Here is a 13,320-nt window from a genome sequence, read left to right as displayed (position 1 = left end):
GGGACAAATGTCCTCCTCTTGTTTCTAACCTTTCCTAGGCTCCTAATTACAAATAAAAGGCTTGACCACAAAACTAAATTCTCGCTGCGTTTAGCTTCGGCTGGGACAAATACCCCCCGTGAAACATGTGCCAGGAAGAAATGGTGCCCTAGGAATCCAGGGACAATAAACAGTATATTTAGTCATTGCTGACCCAAGCAGCTTGCACACTGGCATGACCCTGACTGACAAGCCTGCAGGGGCAACATTGGTCTGGGTTAGATCCACTGTACCAATCGAACACTACTGGGGACCCAGAACTGGCATCACTGGAGCATATTTAAAATCAAAGCTTTTTGTTAGAACATGAATTTTTTATGTAGGGAGATAAGTGTACATCTCTCCTACTCTGTAGGACCAAACACCCAACCGAATCTGCCATACTTCCTCTGCACTAAAGCCCAATTGTTCCAGGCAGCTTCTAGTTGCTGATCTATAAGGGACGTCACCCTCCCAGAGGAACAGCCGTTAGAAACATTGTCAGTCACGTTCAGACACTTGTGGAGGAGAACAGAGGGGCGCGAGGTCAATCCTTGGTCTTCCTGTACGAAAAAGAAGCCCGTTATGTGCATTTAAAAAAACCCTGCGATAGGTGTCATACAGAGGTGCTCGCCGATTCTGCACCTCCTACGCTGAAAAAAAAAACAGACACGCAAGGAAGACATTCAGGAGCAGCTTCTTCACATCCCTCACACATTTTTTTTTCTCTCTCAGCGCTCAACAAAGCCGCGACAGGATCCCAGGGCTCGCGCGGGGCATGCGCGCCCTCACCGCGGAGGAAACTGACAGGGGGAGAGGAACGGAGAGGGCCGAGGCAGAGGTGCCGCAGCGTCTCCTCTGTCCACGGCCGACGCGCTGCCGATGGGCCGCGGCATTCTGGGGTACGCGAGTTTTAGAACGGGCATCGCAGAAGATGCAGACTTGAGGGGGAGAGAGGAAGGGCTGGAAATACGCACGAGGTTGTGCTGTGAATGAAGCTTCCCCTGTCAGTTCTTTCTTCATAGTGGCTCAGGACAATGGGAGACCAGCCGTGAACTCTGCTCCGCTCTGTGTCAGCTGGAATGGTATGCTCTGGCCATGTTTAGAAGAGCAGCAGGGATGGAAATAAGAATCAATCCCACTGCCTAGTAGCTGGAGCCGTATTTGGGTTCTGTGAGCTGTAGTCTTCAATATACCAACAGAGAGCTAGCTCTGTAACACAATGACCTAACTGTGAATACGTCTAACCATACCAAAGTGCAAAAAATAATAACCATACAATGTAATACTGGTTTTGCAGGAGGCATGCAACTTCTAAAACTAGGAACAGATCAAGCCGGTATGGAATGGGAGCCTGCACTCCTACTGAGGTGCTAACATGCAGCATCAGCACCAGGCCAGCAGTCAAGCCCCAGCCTGCAGGATGGTCAGGGACCTGTAGAATCTGATCTGTGTGTGTGAAAGGGGTCATTCTCAATTCACTCTTTGTGGGGAGACAGACAGTTGTTGTACAGTATGTGACATTTCGGAATAACTGAAAGGCAGGGAAAACTGCTGCAGACAAAACTAAACTTTGCATGAGTTTTAATGCATAGGCATTCATTAGGCCCTCCTAAACACCCATTTAAGAGGTTGACCAAGGCTAATTATACTCAGATTACAACAACGTTTTTGAAAAGCATTACAGGAAGGTGCTCTTTGCGTGGTTCTGTGCGTTCTCTGGAAAGTGGCACTACAAATTAAAACTTGTTTCGAACCTTCACTGAACCGCACGGTGACTTTTTACAACCTTACAGGCCTAAACCACACACCGGAGAGCAAAGAGTTGTAATAAGCAAGCATGTTTCCCAGTCATGTACCATGCTACCCCGCACCTGACCTCCAACCACAGACAGGCTAAACACAAGACAGTGCAGTGCGCTGGGAATCAGCAGAAACCAACAGCAAAAACTGCTCAATTCTTCTCTTTCCCGACACTTTTGTCGAGAATAGCAAAATCTTGAAAACCCATTTGAGCAAGCTGGGGAGAAAGGTCCACAGTGCCTTCCTGAAAGGTCCGGCAACACAACTGCACAACAGAGGAAAGGGATGCGGAACCGATGACAGGATGATAGGAGAGTAACAGGACAAATGTAACAGAACCGCATACGGAAACTGTACCGCCTCCACCTGAAAGTGAACCGATTATCCCGGCTGTCATCTGCTGGCCTGGAGAAGGCTTAATAAGGCTCATATTTTTAAACCAGATAGCCGCTACTTCGACTCTCTGGTACAACCTCTGTTCCTGAATGCAATAAACTTATATAACGCAAAACTTGACTTATTCACAACGAAAAACAGACCTTCATCTTTTATGTGCTAAACTTGGCTATGTATAATCTTCTGTTGATTATTATAATAAAATATTGTAAGTATAGAAACTTCTTCCAGAACAAACTCTGCTACTGCTGTTTCTGCCCCACTCTAGATGAGAGTGAAACTGGTGACATTGGGAACCGTTTCTGCGCTGTGTAATTCCTTGTAACACAGCTTCTGATTAAACAGCAGTGCAATTAGTGCCAGACACATCTGTACACACATGAAAAGATCTTTCCCAGTGTGGCCTCTGGACTCAGAGCTGTGGGGTTTGGATTGAAACAGCTGTGAATGACTGTGCTCCACTAACCACCGTGCTGCCGTTATGTCTCCTTCTTACCAGGGGCACAGTTACAGTACGTCAGCTCGGGTCCCTGTGCTGCTGGTACCAATAATTCTGCACGGCTCACAAACAGAGCAGACACAGATGCACGACAAACTGAATGCCACGTGTCTGGCCAGGAGGGCACATGACCAATGCAACCAAGAGCTATTCAGGCCATCCTTGCAGAGTTTGGCTAGGACTTGGATCAATCACGAGGGGAGCTGGAGAGGAGGGAGAATAAGTTAAACTGAGTGGCCTACCCTCTTGGCTTTTCCAAACTCCCTAATCTGGAGGTGCCCACTTAACGCGGACTCTATAAACTTTGCTCCTGTTCCCCATGTTCAATTCTTCCATCAAAGTTTGCCCCCCAAGAGAACTGCATGTATTGTATTCAAAAACCGTAACAAAACCGGCCTAAATTTTTAGGTTTTTGCTTCGGTCCTTAAAATGTCAAAGCTTGTATGATAAAATGCTATTTTGAAATTCCCATCTGAGCATGTACTGTATATAACTTCATATTGGCATTTCAGAAAGTGCAAATACACCCAGATATTTTGGAATATATGGTGTGGGGAGTGTGCCCTGTGACTGTGTTCGCTACAGTGGCAGTCTACTGTTATTACCTGAGTGTGAGGGCCCATCATGGGGTTGCTGGGGTTGTGAGGTGGAGGCTGTGCATGTGGTGATGGCTGTGAACCCGGAGGTCCCTAAGGAGAGAAGGAAATCCACAGATTACAAAACAGAAGTCGTGGATCTCAAATCGTAAAACTGCAGCTGCCCAGGTGGCAAGGTCTCTGGGATAACCTGGAAAGTCAATCGGCCCAGGGAAAAATTGTGTTTTTTTAACTCAGCATGACTGTTGTGATTGTTTTTTTTTTGGAATAAAGAAACAGCCTCTAGCTGTTGACACAATGAGTGGCAAGATCTAATAACACTTTCCCTGGTGAGCCCACAACTGAACATGCTAATTCCTGGTAAATGACAACTACAAAAAGTTTTATTTTCTCCCTTTTCTTGCAATATCCTATATTGTTCTTCTTGTAGAAGGGCTCCACCACTAAATTCTCCTGTTATCTCCAGCAGGGGATACAGCACGTCTTCAGAGGGTGAAGTTGCTAATGTGGTCCTATTGTAGCTGAGGTTCATGAAAGGTCATACCATCACTAAGAGTTAGGAAAGTCTGTCCTGACACAACCTCATAACAACTCTTACTGGCCACTTGCTTGCAGGTACCCCAGCACACTCATTAGCTTGTGTGCTCCTCCTGATCAAGCCTAACAGGTGAACTGAATGTTGTGGAGTACAATGGCTTTTAAAGTGCCATTAAGACCAGAATTCAGTCAGGAGAACCAAGGTAACTTTTAAACTGTGCTATTAAATTTTACTAATGAAGTAAAAAACAATACCAAGCAGGCAAAAAACTCTTCAGATTCAACAGTGAAGTGATCTGTGTCTTGCCACTGGAAATGGTGGTTTCTCTCATTATGCTTTTCAACTATCATAATCAGTAATTTACACATCTTTCGACCTTTAGTGTGGTTAATAAAAAATACTTAGAGCAGACAGCTTTGTTCTGCAGTTCTGCATCATAAACTTGCAAACTCAAAAGGCGCATTCAGAAAATTGTATGTGTGGAGTGTAAAAATGAGCTATTGAGAGCCTGGTATTGACAGCGTACCTGCACATTGACAGCATTTCAAGCATCATAAGAGCTATGCAGAAGCAAGAGTCAAAGGGGCATGAGGTTGACATGAATAAACTTGAAATTCAGTGTAAGCCTCCAATGACCCTTAAAGATCGATTAGGAGATACTCCAATGGAACTGTTAAAAAGATTAAATGAAAAAGCACATCATCGAGTGGATAATTATATAATATTCCTTCACAGTAAAGGATTGATACTGTATCTAACACCTGCCTTTAATGCAACAAAAAGTAGAGAATTTATAGCTAACAACGGAGCAGAGACTTCTTTCTTCAGTTGGGTAAACACAGTTCTGACCCTGACCACACAGGTATTCCAGACTGTGCAGATGTGAAATTGAATGGCTTCGCCCTTAATGAAGTTAACCATGATCAGGGAAAAATTAATTAAGACTGAATTCTTTAGATGAGGACCGGCCCTGTTTCTAAAATCACATCAAAGTGACTTTGTGTTGGCCGAAACCATGTCAGTCAAGAAAGAACACCTGTACTGTAACCTCACAGCACAAAGAAACATTTCTCGTAAATAATTTAAGGCCAGAAAACATGGAGTCACACAAATTCACACCCTGTAGTGTTTTGTAAATCCTCCTGTGGAAAGGAATACGCTGACACAATGCTTCCTGTAGCGAGCTAATAGATTCTGGCTCTTCTGTGACTATTCCTCAAAGCAGGACTGCTCTGGGTCTTTCAGGCCTTTTGGTTCTGACTTCTTCACCTCAAGCCACAGATCCTTGACTGGGCTGAGGTCTGCCCATATAAGTGGGCAGTATGGAAGATTTATAATGTGGGCAGTTAACCACTTCGTTGTCGATTTGGATGCAATCTTTGGATCACTGTCATTCTGGAATGTCCTTATTCAGCCAAGCCTGAGTTTGACGGAGGACACCAGCTGTTTGGTCAAAATGTCCTGGCACATATTGGAGCTCATGATACTCTGCTTTTTTAACAAGACCTTGCTAACAATGTGCCACAGCTGCAGAGCCATCCCAAATTAATATAGACCCCACTGCTAAATTTCACTGTGGACAAGAGCATTTTCTCATCATGAGTCTGTATTTGAAGAAAAGTTAATAATAAATAAAAAATAATCAGTTTTTTTAGAAGGCATTAACATATGCAAACCTTTTGAAGAGATCATTATAATGATGAATACAACACAGTGGGCCAGTATGATTTATTTCCCATTTTTTTAATTCGGCTGAAAATATGAAAATATTGTAAAACCCACACAGAATCCTGCATATTTGATTCAACAAGAGCATCAGATCCTACAACACCTAAAACATAAGCAGCATCAGTAAAAGTAATTTAAAGTGCTTCTCACTTACGTCCTTTCGTAGCTTAGAGAATAGTATTTTCCATTTAGATTTTGTTCAACAGCTGGCGTACAGTTAGATGATCCAAATCTCGAGCACAGCCACATGGCTTGCAACAATAACAGGCAAGGCTCAGAAATAAACAAGAGAATTAGCTCAAGAGTGGTGGCCGGCTGTCACCCCAGAGGTTTAATCTATGTTGAGCAGGCACTGCCAGCTGTCCTCTTAACCCTCCTGATGCAGGATTATGACACAGTCCTGCACACAGGTGAGGCAGCTGTGGAAAACTGACTTTATTATGCGACGGTCACACAATGCGACTTCACAGAGTCAGTAAGACTCTAGAAACCAAGTTGTACAGGTCTGAACTGCTGTTTCGTTTCCATCTTATTTTTCACTGAGAATAAATAAAAGAACCCGTTAACCAATTTAATCTAATTCGATTAAGCCAGTGTGCCCCATTTTAAGGCATCCTTTCCTATTACTGCTGGCGAGAGCTCTATTACCCTTGCTTCACAGGACAGAAAAGTGTCAAATAAATGCTATATATTTCCTTTAATTCATTTTTCTTCCTCATGGTGTTGTAACTTGGGTTTTCCGCTTATCTAACATTCCACAAAGTTGATCCAAACTTTAACCTACAGAGCCCTAAAGGGGAACCACAGTCCCAGTGTCCCAGATTTACCAGTTATTAAGTCGCGGCAATAAGATACTGTAAATTGATGGCATAGAAAAAATGTACAGATTTTTAATTAAGCACAAAATCATGAACTTTGTCAAAGTACTCTAAGTTGCCATGTTGTCGCAAAAACCCTGGTCTCGCTGTGAGAATTGCGACGTGATGCGGCGGCCCCTTCTGCTCACCAGTCTCCGTAATGACTGACGTAATGTGCTGCACGAGCGAATGAGTACAGGTTGTGCAGCAGACATTTCACCACAGAAACGTTTCCACATGATCCGATGCAGAGTTACAAGTAAGTAGTATTTCTCAGCAAAACCGTCTCGAAGTCGAGTACAGTATTTCTACTGCATTAAAAGAGATGTGTTCATCCGCCTGCTTCTTTACAATGTAATATGGCTGCTTCACGTCACCGAAGTTTTGTTGCCTCGTTCTGAATCGCAAAACATGATGCTGAACATACCAGGAAACATAGTCTATTTTGTAAAATTGTGGGTTTTCAAAGTTACTGTCTGTATTTTACTTTTATTGTGGTTTGAAACACTCGTCAATGCAGATTCTTTCCAACCCCAAAATATAAAAATAGCGTTGCAGTTCCCCTTTACATTTTTTGTTTTCCTTTCCATTCCCATTTAGAGACGCAAACATAAAACCTGAGCAGCCCTGACATCTCTTACATCTCAAAGGCCTGTTTTTTTTTTGGGGGGGGGGGGGGGGGGGGGTGCCACTGTGACCCCCTCTAAGGTTGGGGGTCAGCCCAGCTGGCCGATGGCACTGAAGTCTCCAGAACCTCCGTCTGACTGATGTCACCCAGCCTCCTCCAGCCCAGGACACTGCAATCATTCTAAACTACAGCTCTGTCCCGTCAACCGCTTACTGATCGGACCGAAATACTATTTACTGAGCCAATAAGGAGCACAGAAGCAATTAAACTTTTTGTCTTTCCTTTTATCAAAGAGCTGCTTAACTCATTTCGTAGAAATACAGTTTGTACTTTGAGATCCTCACAAACTCGGAGGGGAGTTAGAAGGCACCTGGTGTGCTGTACCTGTGGACCATTCCATCTGAGATTTATTCTTTATTTAAAGTAAATGACTGATCCAGAACTGGTTAAGGACTTAGAAGGAGCGGTTTACTTATTTAAGATCAATTACTGAGATGATGACAGGAGCTGTTATAAATTCTATAGGTTCCCTCACAGCTTAATTCCAAGGAGCTCAGACATCAAAGAGGAATCTCCATGACACTGGAAATTCTTGGTGCATCTCATACCGCTTGTATTCCTTCTGGGAAGAAAAGCTTCTTTCATACGGTATGAAAGTAAAATTGAATGACAAGTTGCCTTTCATAACCTACAAATACTCCTTTCCAGCTAGAGGTCAGGTGCCGTACCCTGAGGTCTGACTCAACTCAACTTTATTTGTCATTATACTTACACGGGTGCATAGTATAGTGAAAAGTGTTTCTCATTAGTCTCTCAGGTGCAGTATATAAACAGGACAGCAGACTAGACAACAGACAGAAATACAATAACAATAACAGTGTAAACAACAATATGGTGCCCGTGCAAAATTGTCAAAAACTGTGCAAATACACAAACAAAGAAAAGTATACAAACAGGACAAAAACAGTGCAAAAGTTATTAAACAGTAACTAGTATGGTTTTAAGTACAATTTCGGCTTACATTCAGTTGTCGTGTGTGTAGTGGTGTTGGAGTACAGTCATTGTGGGTACAGGAAGAAGTGAGGAAAGATCATAGCGTGATGGGAGGGAGTGGGGGCATCACCAGCTTGACGGCTCTGGGGAAGAAGCTATTTTGGAGTCTAGGTGTGTGCAACTGGAGCGTCCAGAACCTTCTGCCAGATGGTAGGGGGACAAACAAGTTATGACTGGGGTGAGTGGGGTCAGACATCATTTTGGTGGCTTTTTTCAGACTCCTGGTGTTGTAGATTTCCCGTATGGATGGTAAGGCACTGCCGATGACGTGTGGGGCAGTTTTGACCACGCGCTGCCGTGCCTTACGGTCGGACGCGGTGCAGTCGTCGTACCAGACAGTGATGCAGCTGCTCAGTATGCTCTCCACCGTTGTAACTGTAAGAGGTATGTAACGTGTATGTCAGCTGTAACTGCGCTGTCTGTTTCTATGAATGGGGGCGCGGGGCTGCTGTGGGCAGCACTGCTGCCTCGGAGGGCTGGGGCCCTGGAAGCAATGAGGGTCCTGGGGTGCTAGTTGTGTGGAGTTTATATGTTCTCCCCGTGTTTGTGTGCGTTTCCTCTGGGTGGCCTGTTTTCCTCTCAGAGCCCAGACATACAGTGTACTGACAGGTTAATTGGTTTCTGGGAAAATTGGCCCTAGGTGTGAGCGTGTGCATCTGTGTCTGTGCATCCTGCCCAGGGTGTGCACTGCATGCTGGGATAGGCCACCCCCCCACATGACCCTGAATTGGAAGAAGCTATTAAAAAATGAATAGATAGATATTTTTATTAATTAATTAGCCAGGGTATTCAAACATAGATTTGAAATAAGGAATACATGTACCTAAACACAAATTGAAGAGATACAGTAAGAACATTGAAAACAGGCCTATGCTGCTTCCATCATACTGATAGGATAGCTTTACAGCTAAAATTATCAGGTAGCGGCAGTTTCACTGGACTCCTATCCTTTTACATTTATGGAAAGAACAACTACAGTGCAACAACCCAGTCTCTGCACTCAGAGAGTCTGCAAGTTAAATGTCTACAGATGACTGTAATTTGTTCACCTGGCCCTGGGGCTGAAAAAAAAAAACGTCTGCAAAATCACTTTAAATTATTCATGCTGAGAAGTCATCAAAAGAATATACCAAAGGAGTCATTTATCATCATCTGGATTCTAGAAAAACATGAGACTTTTATGTGGAGCCCTTCAGAAAAATAAAAATTTCTGCATGGCAGTTTTTAAAACTATTTTAGCAACCCACGCTTTTCTGCACTGTAAACGATTAATCAAACTGCAGAATCCTCGGCAGTCTCACAGAGAGATAGACCATTTTACCATTCCCTCATAAAGTCATATTGCTAAAAAGGTAAGGTATCCTTTCCTTGAGACATGTGTTCTCGTATTTAATGTGACAGCCAGGATAATCATGGAACAAGGGTTCCACTAAAACACTTGACAAAGCATTTACAGGCCTTAAAATATTACAATTCCTATTAAAATATTCTGATTCTTAAATATTACAGGTCAAAAAGTAAATGCAAGGTATTCCTAGCATCATGACAAAATAATTAAACCATAATCCACTTTACTTCAAAAATTATAAACACTGGAATTTCAATATTTTGTCTCTAAAGTCTGAGATGAAAGAGAAAGCACAGATTCTCAGAAACAGGAGTGTTAACATACTGAAGATGTTCTTCAAGCGTGATATTCTCTAATAGTTTTCACTCTGTACATATTGCAGGGCCAGACTTCTAAAACATATATTTAAAGTCATAGTAGCTGAATGTCCGCAATGTTACGCACATCCTTTGATTTCTGTATTTTACTGCTTACGTAGTTCTTTACCAAGTAAACTAATCATTCCTGCAAAAGTATCTTCTGAAAAGACATCGCTGCTTGAGTTCTCTGAAAATACTTGTATTTTCCTGCCTCATTGATTTCGCTTCCTGAATTGCAAAGTCTTTTCAGAAGCAATTGTGTGTGGCTGAAATAGAAATGAAAATAACAATCTAAGTGGAAAAAGTGGCAATGAAGTTACAGAAAAGGCACACAAAGGAATATGAAACCAGCAATAGGCAATAACTAGAGAAACTGAACACCAACCACCCTTTTATTGTGAAGAAGAGATAAGATAATGGGATTTTGAAAACAACAGTATTGAAATCAATGTCAAGTTGGTGCATGTTTGTTGCAAGCATGTTTCAGCAAATGCTGTTGTAATTGGGAGTGATGCTCGGAACATCACAAGAAGTAGAGAAAAGCTGACAAAGAGACAAACAGGATGCGCCACACGGTTTCTTGCAAATATTGTCACTGTGCTTGTTTGCCTTCCTGTCTTCCGCATTTACAGGCCTGCCTTCTCATGAACAGGACTGATTTCTTGAGGACTGTACTTAGAAGCCCAAAATGTCCACTTCAACACATAGTAGCATCATGAAATGAGAACATGAGTTATGGACTAGGAGAGGCCATTACAGGACGTTCCCATCAGCTCGTTCTCTAGCAACTGCTTGACTCCACGTTCGTAAAGCCACTGCAGGTTCAACACAATATAATATGGTGTAGGCTCTTTATTCATCATAACAGCTCATTAATCAGTCTGAAATTTTGCCAATGACCAATTTTATTCCTCAGGCAAAAAAAAACAACTAAAATATGAAAAATAGAAATACACCATCTCTATGCCTTTATACCTTTCATTGGTATTGGACTATCAATACAGCCGATTAAATATAATGAAATAGCACAGGGGAAGAAGAGTTTTCATCTCTTGGAATAGCAGATCCATTGCAGGCAGATACGCTGTGAGAGAGGCTGGAAAGGATCATTTAGACTGACTGCCTGCTTCAGAAGACAAGCGCAATAAGAAAGGTAACGGAAGACATCAGGCCGTGTACTGTAGCACTTACTGTACATCAGGCCCCAACCCATTTTGCCCAACAGTCCTCTGTGTGCTCAGCTGAAGTGCAAAGGAGGAGGCGCTCACTGCATAACAAGTGCCAAGGCCGAAGTGATTCATTTACTCCACGCTGGATCTTTCAGTTAACATGATGTCCATGTTCACCACTGGCTGTGCTGAGACACCAGTTTCCGATGTGAACCCGGCCATTACATTTCTAACACTAATAAAACAATTTAAAAAAAAAAGGGACAATCTCCCGTGCTCCCATTCTGTAAGACTTCTTCAGTACACTTTTCATCTCTGACATTATAAGGAGGTTTACAGCCAAACTGGAACGCTATTTAAATAATGCGGCATGAGCCACACAGTCAAGTAACTGAACTGTTCCCATTACTGCTAAAAAGGTCCGCAGCTCAGGCATACAGTATGGTGAAGCGTCTCTTCTTGAGTCAAATTCTACAGTTGTGTCCTCCAGAAAAAACCCAGTTTTACACAGTCCTATTTTTCTGGAAATGCAGGTTGGTCGAGATGAAAGGGAGCAGGCTGTGCACTGACTGTTACACATCAACCACTCAAACTCACCCGAACGCGCACTTCCCCGTGCGAGCCTCCAGATGTCTGTTTTCCCACAGGTCTCATCATTTTACACCTCCCTCACTGGCTACTACAAGGAAACAAGTTTCACCTGCAATTTGCAGGGACGTGGGAATATTATTGTGTTTCAATGCAGGTGAGGTGGAAAGCAAACTCGCCAGAGAGCACAGCACCGGACCCATCGGTGCGCTGGACTTGGGGAAATTATTTCATTTAAACTGTTTGATGATTTTTTTGTCCGACTGTATCACTGTTCCCCGATTTCCCCACCTGCCACAGCAATATATAAAATAGTCATGTATAAAATCTCCAAAGGAACAAGTAATGGGTTTGTTCCATGCTGAAAAGAGAAGAAAGAAAACGCAACGTTTTGGCCGTGGAACCTTCTTCAGGTGTCTATTGATCTATTATTGTGATTACCCAGTCAAGGCTGCATGTTTTATTTCCTGATGTTATTAATATCTGTGTGTATTTTCCTATAATATCTAAGGGTGAAACCGCTTTTGAGGGAAATCCTTTTTTTATTAAATAAACTTGGCCTCAACCCATTTCATAAAAACTGAATATTACTATACTTCAGATAAATCCAGACATTTTTTATTCAAGCAATTCACTGTCTAAATGGATTAATAATGAGATTCTGTTTTGCATTTGGATTTGGTTGCCAACTTTCTCGGTTTCTCCCGCTAAACTGCTGCCTCCAGCCTCGCAATCTCGATACAAAAATATCAATCTCACCAACTAACATCCTGTGCCTTGTGCAGAAAATACCAATGACCTCAACACTCCTTCCATTTAAATGAGTCACGACAAAACCAGATATTATGTTCCAGGATTATTAACACAGTGCATCGTTTTATCACAGAAATTACAATTCCACCTTAACCGGCAGCAGTGGAATGTTAAAAAAATGACTGTTCCTCCTAATTCCCTTTGAAGTACCTATTACGAACATTTAATAAAAGTCTGATTACACTTTAAATCCAACTAATTAGTGCAATATTGCTCATTCCCTTCTTTGAAACATAAAAAAGCAAAATGTTTGCAAATCTGTTCTCTCAGCATTAAAACATACAGATAATGAAGTGTTAGTGCTTCTGTTAGTGCTTCTTATTTAATATTCTAATTTGTAATCTGAAGCAGCTCTAGCTACAGTAGTTCTGCAGAGAGATGTGTAGGTCTTCTTTCAGCCCAAGTAGTGTACTCAGTGGATACCTCCTGCATTCACCTGCTTCACCAACACATTCTAGAAATGATCAGCATCCGCCTGTAATTTTTCCTAGCGTAGCTCTCTAATTCTTCCCAGTCCCAAGTATGTGGCGGTGTAAGGCGGAATGCCAGGAGGCTTTTATGCCGGAACAGTAATCCCAGCCTTTTCTTTCATGGAGCGTGCTGTCAGCTCACCACTGACCACTTCAAACAGCTCCCCGATGGCCATTTTGGAAGATTTATATCTGATCAGCTCCAGGTTTTCCCATAAGGATCACGACTGCCGAGTCTGAAACGCATTTTTCCTGTAATGCACCAAGTAATCCATTCAGTCATTTATTAATTTAGGCTGGTATTTCGCGTTATGATACACCATAAAGCTTACGACAACAATAACGACGACAAATTAAACATTAGAAGGAAGACTGGGAGTGACCAGTGACATATGTGGGAAATGCTGGGTGCTATCCAGAATGGAAACAGTTTCAGTGAATCCACCCAAGCTGCTGT

At 42.6% G+C, this 13,320-nt stretch overlaps 1 protein-coding gene across 2 annotated transcripts in view; it reads right to left on the bottom strand.

Moving 5' to 3' along the window:
• Nucleotides 1–13,320, bottom strand: part of LOC148837298 (single-stranded DNA-binding protein 2) — a 155,525-nt gene that overhangs the window by 28,576 nt on the left and 113,629 nt on the right. The window contains exon 6 of one of the 2 annotated variants that reach the window (XM_088910264.1): nt 3,322–3,405. The exons of the other annotated variant lie outside the window; for it this stretch is intronic. Within the exon in view, the coding sequence (XP_088766390.1) occupies nt 3,322–3,405 (84 nt within the window). The remainder of the gene's footprint in view (nt 1–3,321; nt 3,406–13,320) is intronic. 2 annotated transcript variants of the gene reach the window in all.

Source organism: Atractosteus spatula, chromosome 3 (assembly GCF_055471065.1).
Source record: "Atractosteus spatula isolate fAtrSpa1 chromosome 3, fAtrSpa1.hap1, whole genome shotgun sequence".
In the NCBI taxonomy this organism is placed as follows: domain Eukaryota; kingdom Metazoa; phylum Chordata; class Actinopteri; order Semionotiformes; family Lepisosteidae; genus Atractosteus; species Atractosteus spatula.
This window is presented reverse-complemented; position numbering and strand designations above follow the sequence as displayed.